The sequence below is a fragment of the Sipha flava genome, unplaced genomic scaffold (genome assembly GCF_003268045.1).
Source record: "Sipha flava isolate LNK unplaced genomic scaffold, YSA_version1 231_pilon_pilon, whole genome shotgun sequence".
Taxonomy (NCBI): Eukaryota; Metazoa; Arthropoda; class Insecta; order Hemiptera; family Aphididae; genus Sipha; species Sipha flava.
This window is the reverse complement of record NW_020272868.1, coordinates 168,742-183,259: the sequence shown is the minus strand read 5'-3', so window position 1 is coordinate 183,259 and position 14,518 is coordinate 168,742. Positions and strand designations below refer to the sequence as shown.

Below are 14,518 nucleotides of genomic sequence, written 5' to 3'. Positions count from 1 at the left end.
TCATCGATATTACGGTCTGATAATATCGAAAATATCGCATCGATTTTTTTTTTTTTTTTTGTTATATTGTTATATTTTGTCATAATGTTCTATGGTATTTGTTAATATTATGTATAATAGTCATAGGTATCACCCCGAATACGACAATAGTTTTCAGAAGAGAATTCCTTGAATTCTCCGCGGCACTCGACGACAATGTGTTTAACCATAGATTTAACTAAGGTCTATAGTCGAAAGGGGTATAAACTATAAAGCAAGGGTGTACCCAAAGGGGGGAGGAGGGTCCGGACTCCCCCATTAAAATTTCTATATACTCAACAATTGAATACAAAATAGTATAATAATAGTATATAACAGAGGCGGCCAAACTTTTTTCGGCTACAATCTACTAAAAATATACTTCACCTTTGAAGATCGACATTTTTGGAAATTTTTTTATAAACCAGAATAAAAGATAAAAACTATACAGATAAAACTTATCGACAATTTGTTCATAATCACCACGATTAATTTTCGTGCACGTGGCCTAAAAATAAATTCTAACACGATCGACTCTGAAATCGTCCGCGATCGATCGTTTGGCCGCCCCTGGTATATAGTTTATTTTAATTTCCCATTATCAGATAAAATAAAAATGTTGGACCCCCCCCTCAAAAAAAATTCCTGGGTACGCTCCTGCTATAAAGTATAAGCAAGCCGGGTGTATATGTATTTATTTATTAACAGCGGAAAGGCTTAAAGGTTAAAATTGTCACTTACATTTTTTGTTATTTAATAATAATATTATTTCAAAATGTTAAAAATTAAATAAATAGGTATTGTTAATTATTTTTATTCATCATATTATATTCATGTTTATTAAGTAGGGGTTTGTTTTATTATATAAAATGTTGATCTATATAGGCGGAACTAGACAGTTTTATTAGGTTAGACCAAATGAAAAATATAAAAAGTATTATTACGTAAAATTAACTATTATTTCCTATATTATAATTATAAAAATAAACGTCAAATGTCTAAATTAAACAATAACTAATAAAACCGATTATTCGAGTACATAGAATAGACTTATTATTATTACATTATGTTCTATTATAATCCTTATTTGTACCAATTGTACCTAGGGGCGGACTGAGTTTATATTTCAGGCCGGGAATATTTTTTGCCAGGTCAAAAATTAACAGGGGATCAATGATTTGATCATAAGTATGCAAAAAAATATAATAATGATAAAAAACCTTTTAAACATTTTTATGTAGATATATAAAATTATATATATAACATATAAGATATTTTTTTTTTATAGATACAGTATACACATTTTAATATAATACTTATATACTATAACTATCTCTTAAAGTAATTCTTTTTTTACATAATTAATTTTTTTTCATAACTTCACCAGTTTCTCCAATTCTGTCTGTTAAAATATCATCATACTATATTTTTAATTTCTAAAATATTATCAGGCCATTTAATCTATTATTATAACGGGCCACCGGCAGCGGCGGATCTAGGGGGGGGGGTTCAGGGGGTCAGCTGATCCACAGTTAATATTTGTGGACAAAATTGGCTTCTTAGAAATTTTTTTCTCTTTTTAGACCTTGATTTGGACTCTTGGACAGTTGGCCCATTGGAGTTACTTGAAAAATGAATGCCATGTATATTCAAAATTTAAAATTTTTCAATTCATAATTTATATTTTAAATTATATCGTTTTAGTAGAAAGTTAAGTAAATCATATTTTATTCTGTTCATTTGTTACGCTGATAAAATAAGATTATATTTATTAATCGTAAATAAGTCATTATCAGTGGTATCACTAATTCTAAAATGTAATATAAATATACTTGTACACTTTTATGAGCATATTGTTTTGTTTTTTTTTTTGCAAGGTATTATTTCTAATTCAGTTTTATCCCTAATAAATGGCCTCTTGAAATAGCTTAACTCACAGTTCCCCGACTCTGAATCCGCCCCTGGCCACCAGGATTTGTCCCGGTGTTCCGCCAGACCAGTCCGCACCTGATTGTACCTATATACTATATTATATTATAGTATTATATGAAGCGTACAAATGTATACGTCTACATGAATAAATATAATATTTATAATGCCTAAATAATTATTAAAATATATAATATATACATATTTTTCGTTAGTATTAGATCAGGTCATGGCTTAACTGGTCTGACCCGTAGTTTCACCAATGTTGATCCATTATATTATGTCATATTAAAAAAAAAAATTTCATTGCTATTTTTATTATTTTTTTTAAAAAAATTAATAGGTGTAAAATAATTTTTTTTATTACTATAAAATACAATATCCAAAGTATTTAAAGTATACAAGAGTATTATTAAATCATTATATGTGAAAAGCTATAGCAGTGCTTCTCAATCTTTTTCAAAGTACCGCCCTCCTAAGAAGCAAAATGTATTTCAACGCCCCCACCCTTTACTTCATTAAAATAAAAATAAAAATAATGTACATGAAATGTTTATAATTGAATAATAAATAATATAGATATAAATGTAAATATAATAAAATAAAATGTAAAATTTATATTTAAATATAATTTAAAAGGATAATTTAAATGTTTTAAAATGTATTGATTAGTGAAATGCTTGGTGATTCAAAGCCAATTTTTTTACGTTTGGTTCAAAATTTGTGAGATGAAGCCGTAAGTAAGTCTCCTCTTTTGACGATGTCTAGTCGATTTCTTTTTTTTGTTATTAGATAATAACGCACTGCCTTTGATATATATAGTTTATATTTCATAATCACGAATTTATTTTAGAAATTGATAAACGGAAAACAATTACAAATAACTCTTGGTATGTTGCTTTGAACGAAAAAAAGTTCACCGCCTCCTAATCGCCCAAAACGAGCTCACCGCCCTTTGGTACTCCTTCACCACCCACCGGGGGGCGATATCGTCCCCGTTAAGAAGCACTGGGCTATAGAAACCAAAATATAAAATATAACTTTGGCATCTACATGTTTAACTTATGGAAGAACCTATTTAAACCATCACTGTATAAAAATTAATCAGTCCCCTCCAAAAAAAAATCTTAGCTACGCCATTGATATGAGGTACCCATTTTAAGTGTTCGTCAGTGCTCGAAGTGGGAGGGATACGGAGAGATGGCATCCCTCTACTTATTCTGTCTAGAATAGCGCATTCCTCCTAAGACTTGTATTTTAAAATTATATACTTATTATCATTTTTATATTTATATAAAATATTTATATTTTATATTCATAAAAAATTATTTTTTTCGATGAAAATAATTGTTTTTAACATTCAGGACCGGGCGCACGGCTTATCGTGTTGTTTAGTATAAGCCGTTTCGCAACCTGTATTATACCCGTATTTAGAGCCACGGACGAAGATAATATACCTTATGTGAACTATAAAAAAAAAATAAAATATTATAAGTACACAAGGTGTGAAGAAGCTTATGATGATATCAAGAAATCTGAATTGTAAGGCATCCCTTCACTTTATCTTGAGCCATTTCGACCACTGATGTTCATCAAATATTACACCAAAATAAAAATTTAAATCAATGAAAGTCAATCAATGATTGTACAAGTGTAATATTTGTACAAAAGTTTATAAAACACCGAATGGTGGTGTTCAAAATTTAAGAAACCATTGAATAAACAAAAGTAAAAAATGAAATGATAATAATAGAATAATTCGGTCGACATTAAAAAAATATTAGTAAAAAACTAATATTAGGTAAATAACTGGTAGGTATATAAAAAAAACTTGTGTTTTTACAATTTATAGATTATAAGTTTTGGTTATAATATTCTAAATTTTTTATCTTATAAGCTGTAAATAAGGAATCTGAAATTCGTTTAAATATATAATACCTAATTATAAATTATAATAATCTACAAATTTATATAGATATATCGATATTTCGATATATTGGTCTATATAAAATTCCTTATATCGATATATTCTACGCCGATTTATCGAACCATTATCGTTTTTGTGCAACCCTATCGGCAATGCGTTTACGGCGTTGTCGCGAGCTATCACCGATACGTTCCGTGACTGCGTTGCGGTGATAACACCGTTTGGGTTTGTTAATTTTTTTTTTTTTCCCCTTATTATTATTATAACACTGTTGACGGATCCCGGGTGCAAAACGAACCAGCACGTTCTCATAATCATCACGTCGACATGCTCCAATCAGTTGTTACTTGGCATTTATGATTTCGCACGGTCCTGCTTGATAATATTGTCGTGGTCGTCGTTCGCACAATGGATTCGTTTCCGCCTCGAACCGCTACGCTTTTGTACGAATTAGACAGTGAGCACCACGACCGTTTTTCAAACCGCATTAATTTTTCCGTGTTATTTTTTATTTTTTTTTGTCTCGCAGAAAAGCTCATGGTTCTGTTGCGAGACGGCCGCACGCTCATCGGATACCTGAGAAGCGTCGATCAGTACGCCAATCTTCTGATGCAACAAACCGTCGAACGAATCCATGTGGGCAAGAAGTTTGGCGACATACCCAGAGGCGTGTTCTTAGTCCGTGGAGAAAACGTTGTGCTGCTCGGAGAAATCGTAAGCTGGTGTTTATAGTGCGTTGTCTGTGATTTATTGTAACTTTTAAATAATATTTTAAGGATTCCCTACAAGAAGCCGATCAAATGTTTGAACGGGTTTCGATAGGAGAAATCTTAGCTTTGCAAAAACAAGAGCAAGATGCCAAGACCGAAAAAGCTAAATCAATTGAACGGTCTTTGAAAAGAAGAGGTATGCGATTTCCTCCAGACCTTGTTCAAGATGAATTTCTCTGATGAAAGCCATAGTTTTAAGTTAACAAACAACAAACAAATGTTGATGCTTTAATATTTTCCAATTTTTAGAATTGTTACTTATTTGAATAATTTTGTATTCTAACTAAGCACTAGGTAAAGGCTGTTGTCGTAATATTTATAAATTTGTATAAAACATTTTTTATTTAAAAAGTAAAATATTTTGAAATGTTTAGTGTTTCCTTTCATCAAATTATTATTAGAAAAGATTGTAATTTATTGGTCGGGGGGAAAAACAAAAAACTGTTACTATTTTTTGAAAGGCAATTCTTACCTTAGAACACTTATAAAATGTTTAATAAATGTCATACAAACATTCGTCAAATAATTACATACATTCATTGAATATAATGCATGGATAATCGTTGAATCAAATTTTGTTACTTTTTCAAACAGTTTGATATTTTTATTATTGTTATTATTATATATTTGATAATTTTTAATTGATACATATCAATGAATTGTTAAATGTATTACATGAATACAATGCTATTATATTTCATACATTTTTTTTGATCCAAAAGAGTGTATAATTTCAATACCATTTAATATGAATTCAAATTCTACTGATGAATACTATATTTTTCTTATGATATAATCTATTGTTAATAGATAAAAATCAATTTTTAAGAATAATAAATTATTTGATTTTCGTGTATTAATATTATACATGCTATATGATTAATTTAAAAAAATATATATTAATTAAGAATCGTGTAGTTCTGTCCCTGACCATGTTTTTTCTTTCTTTTCTCAAGCATTTTATAAGTAATCTTTTCTTGCCTACGACTAGGCCATTATTTATTTTCTTCCTCCCTAAATCTAGCCCAAATGCAACCTCCACTATATTTTCTTGGAGTGTCCACCCCTTTCCAGATTATTTTATGTCCTTTAATTACCAGCAAGAGCACATATCCCTAGTTGTAAGGGATCCAACTACCCCCTAAAATTATTTGATGATGCATATATATGGTACCTATTGATTAATGTATACAATTAACTTATGAAACTACTACAGGTGTAATCCTTCTTGGTTTTGTAGCTATTCATTTAACATTTCAAGATTGTCCTTGATAAAAAAAAAATAAAATATTTGTTCCATTATACCTTTCTTCTCTTTAGCTCTCAATATACTGTCATATTCATTATTATCTGCTTCATATTATCCTTATGTAAACTCTAATATCTAATTGTTCTCCCTTGTTCTACTATTAATCCATACAACTTTTCTTGTTGTATTACTTAATTTTAATAATAATAAAGACACTTTAATGATATAAAATAAAATATTACTGCAGATTTGTGATGTTATAGAAACAACTATCAAAAGTAAAAAAAAATAAAAATGTCAATTTTTAGCAAAATAGGATATACAATAAATATCATTCTTCAAAAATAAAACAATTTTCCTAATTACAATAAGAATTTAAATTTATAATCATAGAACTTATTAATTAAGTCTATTTTGTGATAAAATTGTTTGGAATAATGATCAAATACTGTAAGCACTTTTTTAAATTTATTTTATATCTACATAATACATCTTACAATCACAACTAGAACTATTAACTGACCTTTTTTTTAAGTAGGAATATTAAACACTCCTATTTAGTGTAAATAACTTTTCAGCCGTAAAATTTAACATTTGTCTGAATAATTGTATTTTGCTGTAATTTAACTGTCTGTTCAGTTAATACTGAATATTTATTTTTAATTAAATATTTGAAAAATGTCATCTAAAATTTTATTCCAAATAATTGAATAAATAATAATAACAAAATACTATTAATAATATAGTACATAATATATAATATAAACTATAAAGATAGACCATTTTCACCGAGAAAAAAATCGTTGAAAATTGTATCATATTATATTATTACCAAAACAATCTATTGAATCTAATATAAATAGCATAAATACAGAAATATTTTAAGCATTTTTATTTGCTGAAATTTGAAATACATGAACAATAAAATAAACTAATATAACAAATATCACATAAACAATATATTAAAAAAAAAAAATTTAAAAAAATAACTTAACATTTACATTAATAGTATTACTAGCATACATTATTTATTATAATTATGACACATATGACCAAATAACGTGATATAGTATAAACTACATTTTTGATCTTAATCCACCATATAAATTAAGTTATGTAATTATTTCTATTATAATTAAAGTCCATTTTGTAAAATATGATAAGCAGCACCAAGAGCCCAACTTATCTCATGTCCGTCAATAGTGTTCAATAACTAAAAAAAAAAAATTAATCAGATTAGGTCATTCATGAATAATTATATAAATTATTAACAGTTCAATTGAATTGATAATAACTCACAGAGATTGAAGTTTCATAAGGTAACCCAAACCCTTGTTCTAATAATACAGAAATATAAGCCAAATCGAGACATTTGAATGGTCTCAATTCGTTGTAATTTGTATTAGAACATTCTGAAAATAAATAATTATTAAATAATTTAATGAAATTAATAATCAACTATAAATATATATAAAATAATAATAATACCCTTTTCTGCTGCTTCATAAAATGATTTCACAGTAACATCACCTCCTTCTTCACCTAAATAATGATGTTTCAATATGAAATTATAGATCCCATCCAAACCATAGTATTAAATATAATATTGAATAAGATTTCATTATATTAACTTACCAACAAGTCCAGCATCTTGAGCTCTGTCATAAAAATATGAAAATGCAACTATTTTTTGATTACGGAGATCTTTAGGTTTGTCTGTGTAAACAGTTTTAACCACAGCTTCAATGATACTCTTGCAAAGCTGATAGTCAATAGCAGGACCTTTTTTTGATGGTGCTCCTCTAATATGAATAAATTTAAATAATTAAATTGCGGAAAAAAGAAAGAACCACACTTTAAAACTATATAGAAAGGTAGAACTTACGTAACATGGTATATCTTCTGAGCAAAGCTATAAGGTGTTCCTTTGGCAGCTTCTTGAACACATGGACTAGTGACATTTAACGAATCACCATTAGCAGTAAATACGCTCTTTCTAGCAGCCATTAATCCCAAACCTAAATAACTAAAATATTTAATTTAGTTTGTTGAATATAAATTTACTAGATTTTCATTAATACATACCTGTGACTATACAAGTTTACTTTTTCATTCATTATTGAATATTCTGTAATAAATTCTGGCAATTCTTTAATAGCTTGTTTACTGTTGGTAGGGATAAAAGTAATTTGTATAGATCCTCCACCTAAATCAAGAGCAGCTACTGTATTTGTCAATTTGCCATTCAGACGATCTAAACAATAAATACATTTTAATAGTTAATAAATAAATATAAATGCCAACAATCTGAGAGGAAAAATTTTGTATTCAAGGCATGCATTTAAAATCAAAACTATTTTTGCTAAATTAAAAGTATTTCGTATTTTCATATTTTTACTTCTAACGATAACTAACCACCTGATTTATAAATTTAACATTGAATTAACAGGATTGATGTTTTACCATTCTATTTTTTTAAGTAAAACCAAAAATTTAGTTAACAAAATATATAAAATACACAATATTAAACAATGAATGGTAAAGAAAGGATATTCACCTATACATAATTTGAACAAAAATATGCTACATACGCATATATATATGAGTAGATATTTACCAAGGAGAAAATTGACTGTAAACCATGAAAAAAGACCCTCATCAATACCATCCATTATAGCCACTGAATTTTCATTTGTATAGAATGGATTATGTTCAAACAATAGTCTTACCTAAAAATAATGACTATTATAAAAATATATTTTATTTTAATTATTCAAGACTAAAAGTACTTCATTCAGAAGTCCATCTGCTTTTGCTGTTGGTAGTAATCTTAAACCAGCCGTTGCTCTCATTGCTAGAGGTGTACTTTTCCAATATTCTTTTGGCACAAAATGTTTAGCCTTGGCTAATAGCTGATCAATTGACTCAGCTCCTTAAGACAATTAATATTGAATATAATAATTAAATGGCAAAATAATATACATTCGTTCGACAATAACACTTACTTTTTTTGGATCATCAGCAAAACTTGATAAACCAGGTTTTACTTGAATAAATAATTCATCAACTAGTTCTAAAGAACCACCTGTAAAATAAAAATCATTAAAACATATTAAAAGGTTTTGAAATTATTTTATTTAAAATATTCTAATATTACCTGGTATTTTTTTAAAAGCTAATGCTAATACTCTAGAACCAGTACTTCCTGCGTCGATAATAACTGCATATGCAGGCTCAGGTGTGGGTTGTGATGGTTGTGTCTTAATATTATCCTTAAAAAAGTCTGATGCATAAATAGTGTAATAAGCTAGAATTTGTAAAACGCAATTCATTAATGACATATCACAATACAGTATATTAAGTGAATGATGTACTCACAATATATTCCTACAAAAATTATAAAAAAGATACTGTACAGTAGAAATTTACTTTGATTCACATCTACTTCAGCTTTATTTTTATCGTTGTCATAAATATCATCATCATTTTCAGTAATCTGTAAACAAATATTTTTCAATACTTTTAAGTCAATTTTAAATACAAGTAAAATAATTTAATAAAATTAAGTCTTAAATTATATTAAGTACTATACACATTTTTAAACTTCAATCTTATTATACTTTTTAATAAAACAGAAATATATTATTGAAGAAAACAATTAAAATATAATTATTCATTATTGTTATTATGCAATAATAGTATGATTAATAACAAATCAGTACCTAAAATTCAAAATTTGTAACTAATCGAGAATTAAAATTTAAATATATAATGATTAATAAAGTTTTAAGCCCCTAATAAAAAATATATAAATTTACTTACATATTATTTAAAAGCATTTTATTTTAAATACAGTAAAACTATACACTTTAAAAATAATTTAAAAATGTATTCAATGATAAAATAATAAAATTATTGTTAAAGTTGTGTGATTTAACATTAATATGTTTTTACATAATTAGAATTAATATACTTCAATGAAAATAATTTTAAAAAAAACCAGTCATATTTATTCCATGAAAAAATCTGATAAAAAATTATATAAATTACCATTTAATTACATAATATTTTATCGTTACATAATTATTATACAATTAAATCGTTTATAACTCAATAAACACATTAAATAATATTGTTTTCAAACAACAGGAATGTTTTAAATAACTATTTTATTTAGTGTAATTATATTTATATATTATAGCAAATCTAGGTAATTAACTTTGAAGGCACACATGTTAAAAGCAGTCAAAATATCTGTTAACAAACAAAATATTATTATGTAATGAATATTATTTTATTTTTTTTATCATTAAACAGTCAACATAAAATAAATAATCTCTTATATATATATATATATATATATATATATATATTAATTTAACTAAGTACTTAGTTGCAACTTAAATAACAAACAAAATACATATTCACATTTAAATATATAATGATTAGTTAAGTTTTAAGCCCCTAATAAAAATTATATCAATTTACTATATTATACTATTATTATATTATACTATATTATGTTCTTATAAACAATTTTGTACATAATAAATATAATAGCTGAGTTATATGACAATAGACAACATATGTTACTATAATTTAGACATTTTTAAGTTTAATTTTTGGAAACTTTTTGGATTTTTTCTGCTGTCCCTTTTCAGACATTTTTTTTCTTTGAGTTGGTGTTATATTAATACATATATTATTATCGTGTATCTATCCAGGAGTATGACATATGTAATTTTCACTTTAATATATATATATATATATATATATATATATATATATTATTTTCTGTAAATTTAGTATTATTCAATTCCCGAAAAACCATATTCCAACGTTATTCAGTAATAATTATTGGTATACTACAAAGATTATTGAAAAAATAAAGTGTGCTTTTTGTTCTTTAAATAAATTAAAAAATAATAACAAAACTTACATTTTATAATAAAATTTACTTTTAATTCAATAACTTATTTAAACCAAAAATATTTAGGGTTCATTTATAAGCAATTTCAAAAAAAATTTTACTGACCAAATTTAACTTTCAACTAATTATAATTTAGTTACTTATTACTTACAGTTTTTTTTTTTATAAACTGTAAACTGTTAAAGGAAGTTAAAATGTGAAAGTATGAATAAATATAATTTTAAATTTTAGATATAGGGCAAGCAAATGTGTTTTTGTACTGCTAAGTAGTATGCATTTATTTTTTCACATCTTGTCATATCAGCAATTATGATTTTTGACTTACATAATTGTTTGAATCTTCATCAAGTTTATTTTGCTCTACCATATTGTGTAACCAAATATTAATACTCTTTTAATAAAATTTGGACAAGTAGAAAAAAAGTAACTATAATTAAATTAAAAATTGTACGATACATACATCAATAATTTAAAAATTAAATTAATTAATTACAATATATTTTTTACCAATAAAAGTAGCAATAATCAAGAGTATAATTATTAGCAGCTGTGACAATATTTGTATATTTTCTATGATTCATATTTTGTACACCATACAAATTTAAAATAACAAAAATAATTTGTAAAACTTTATTTAAATATACAGGAATAAATAATCAATGCATATACTCAAAGGTAAATTACAATTTTTAGAAATTAGTAAATGGTTAGTTATTATTAAAATTGATACATTTTATAGTAATTTTATAAGTTAATTTAAAATCAGACAACTCTAATTAAACATTTAAAATATTAAAGATTTATATTTTAATTGATCAAATTTTCTGATAACTTTGCAAGGAATAATTTTAAGTTTTGCTTTATGTTTGCTTGTTAATAAAGTAAAAAACAATAATTAAAAATGTTCAAGATTTTTACATTGAAGTTATGAAAAACTTTGAAATTAAATGGCAACATTTTAAATATTAGTAACAAATTATAGAATAAATAATTTATTATAAGTAATACAGATAAGTATACAAATTTAAGACAATATGATTTAAAATATTATTGAGTCTAACATTTTTAAAGGAGTGTACGGAGACTAACTATATTATATGGTTCAGTGTTAGGTGGTTGACAATACCTATTTATTCACTATGTTTGTATATTCTGTCTTAATTTACAAGACTTAGTACTTTTTTAGGAATATTTGTTTGGCAAATAAATTAAATTTGGTTAATGTTATGATATTCAATAATTTATTCCTGAGATTAATATTTGATATATTCATATTAAGTTGTTACTTAACAGTTTTTCAGTGTTCAATTAAATTAATTTGAATGATTATGTAATACTTAAATATGAAACCTGTGGGTAAAAATGTTAACAACATAATAAACTTTATGCGTTCAGTAGGTACCTAAATGTTATCAAATGCAAATATTAATATTATAAATAAGAATATAGTAGGTATTAGGTACCTAGTTTTTAGATAAGATTATTACTAAAAGTTCAATATGAAGACCAGGTGACATGTAAGTTATGATTTACACAACACACAAACATTCGGTTTACAGTATTATCTACACATTATCTACCTCCAACGCTAAACTAGAAACCAATTCCAACTAGGCAAAATTACAAAGAAATAACTTCAATGTAAATATGATGATTATGCAATTAATGAAGTCGATGATTGATCGATAATATGTACAAATTATTTGTAAAACATGAATTGACATGAGAAAGGAATCAATCAACAGGAAAAAAAGAAGAAAAAAGATAGAAGTGGCGATATGAAAAAAAATAAATAGATTTTGAATCACACAAACCTGTTGTTTAGGTTTTCTAGTCGAGGGTCTTTCCATTTCTGCGTGACGGTGACTTTTACACACTGAAACGTTGGACGAGATTTTTTGGATTTTTCGACGAGAAAACGATTAACGTAGACGAAGTAACTGATGCGGTAGACAGAACGGAAAAAACCATAAGCTTACGTTATAGTAAGTGTCGGTCGGCTACGCGAAGTGACGATGAATAAAAATCGTAGCCCGCAGGACAGATGTGACTGAGAATAAGATCTACGAACGAAACCGTGATCGACACAGCAACTAAAGGTCGAATCACGATTGCCGACTTGCCGAGGTCGTCCGCATAGTAGACGTTATCATTTATTATTATTAATTTTTTTTCTCCCGTAATACACTAACGAACCCAAGGTTTGTAAATTATAGTAATCTATAAACTTTGTGACGAACTGCGATATCTAATCTTATACGTAACTCGACCCGGCCCGGTTGGTTATTCATCGCGCGCACCGCCGCTGATAAGTCAAGCCAATACGACGATAGTTATTCTCAATCAGTATCGTGATAATACCAAGATATAACGAGATAATTCCCATTACGTATTAAACTTGTGAAATGTGAACATTGCCGGGACGAATGCAAGAAAAAATTTTGTACGTGGGGAGTGAACAGGCCTGTAGCCGAACCAAATCATCAGGTGGGATAAACCACATTTTAGAGGGGGGGGGGCAAAAACATTATAGTGCATAACATATCACTACATAATACATTTGCATATATGATTAAATATATTTAATTCTTGTTAGAGAGGCAAAGAACAGGTGCAAGCGGAAATTACCCCATTTCATCACACTGACTATGGTTCAGGAGGAAGGGGTTTAAAAATTGTATAATATAGATAAATAGCATGATTTATTACTTATTATATAAATATACCTATTTAATTTACAATTCGCATGGGAAAATTGGAAATAACTATTAAGCTTGTAGGTCAGGTCATTTTTTATATTTTTCTGATATTTTTCATCGTTGATGTGTTTATTACCAACGGGTTAAGTAATCAATAAATCGACATAAATCATCTCAATTCGTGATAATCGAATTATTATAATGTACATATGCTCTGTGCGCGGACGTATAATTATAATATTATCGTTTATCAGTGCCTGAAGTGCTCTATCAATGTCTTCAGACCCATATCTTCAGGACCCAGTGAGCAGGACCGTTGGCAGAGGCGACACCGGAAGTGACCCTGAACCCATCTCAAAAGTCTGCTCCGCATAATATGTTCTAATACTAGTATGCTGCACTCGGCTATTTCCAAATACATATTATGATAGAATAACGTTTGTGTAATTTTTTTACCATATTCCATAATAAGATAGGTATATATTGGCCTACAGCTGACCCAGAAAAAAATCCTACCGTCGCAACGGTTCCCGTTTTTTTAAACATAAATATCAAGTATTCTTTTCCTTCACTTTTCTCCCAAGTATTTAAGATCGGCCAAAACATAAAGAAACATAAAAATCAAATATGACTGAAGTATTCAAATCATGTCTAAGAAAAAAAAATTTTCTAACATTTCTTAAACATCATAATTTGTTCTTCTTCCTGGGCCGCATACCTATATCTTTGGGACGTCGTTTAGTATAATCATATTATTTCTCAGCTTGAATAGATAGGAGTGAGGTTCTTTTAGTTTTGTATTTTATATAAATATATAAGCAATAAAATAGGCAACAAATCCAAGAGGCCCGTAATGAAAGAAGTATATGTGGTACAACCTGACCACCATATATTTATAATTGTTTAATCACTAGATTGCTATGTAGTGATTATTTATTATTAACAGCAACATATAGATTTGGAAAAAATAAGCATTTTCTGCAGGTGTTTGGTGGG

The 14,518-nt window shown here is 27.0% G+C and overlaps 2 protein-coding genes across 3 annotated transcripts; one reads left to right on the top strand and one right to left on the bottom strand.

Moving 5' to 3' along the window:
- Positions 1 to 4,051: 4,051 nt before the first annotated feature.
- Positions 4,052 to 5,217, top strand: LOC112683640 (U6 snRNA-associated Sm-like protein LSm1). Of its 2 annotated transcripts, none has more exons than XM_025554758.1 (3): positions 4,052 to 4,317; positions 4,404 to 4,588; positions 4,651 to 5,217. In XM_025554758.1, exons 2-3 carry the CDS (start codon positions 4,412 to 4,414, stop codon positions 4,822 to 4,824), a joined length of 351 nt encoding a protein of 116 aa, XP_025410543.1. In that variant the 5' UTR covers positions 4,052 to 4,317; positions 4,404 to 4,411; the 3' UTR covers positions 4,825 to 5,217. The 2 variants fall into 2 exon arrangements, with proteins under 2 accessions (XP_025410543.1, XP_025410542.1); XM_025554757.1 differs by having other exon boundaries at positions 4,052 to 4,331.
- A 1,680-nt stretch (positions 5,218 to 6,897) lies between these two features.
- LOC112683632 (ectonucleoside triphosphate diphosphohydrolase 5) lies at positions 6,898 to 13,163 on the bottom strand. The gene is made up of 12 exons (XM_025554746.1): positions 12,638 to 13,163; positions 9,272 to 9,389; positions 9,051 to 9,200; positions 8,899 to 8,978; positions 8,683 to 8,826; positions 8,511 to 8,622; positions 7,979 to 8,147; positions 7,779 to 7,919; positions 7,529 to 7,695; positions 7,382 to 7,435; positions 7,193 to 7,305; positions 6,898 to 7,106 (listed from the first exon to the last, which is right to left on the bottom strand). The coding sequence occupies exons 1-12, from the start codon at positions 12,671 to 12,673 to the stop codon at positions 7,029 to 7,031; spliced, it is 1,362 nt and encodes a 453-aa protein (XP_025410531.1). The 5' UTR covers positions 12,674 to 13,163; the 3' UTR covers positions 6,898 to 7,028.
- Between the last annotated feature and the right edge of the window lie 1,355 nt (positions 13,164 to 14,518).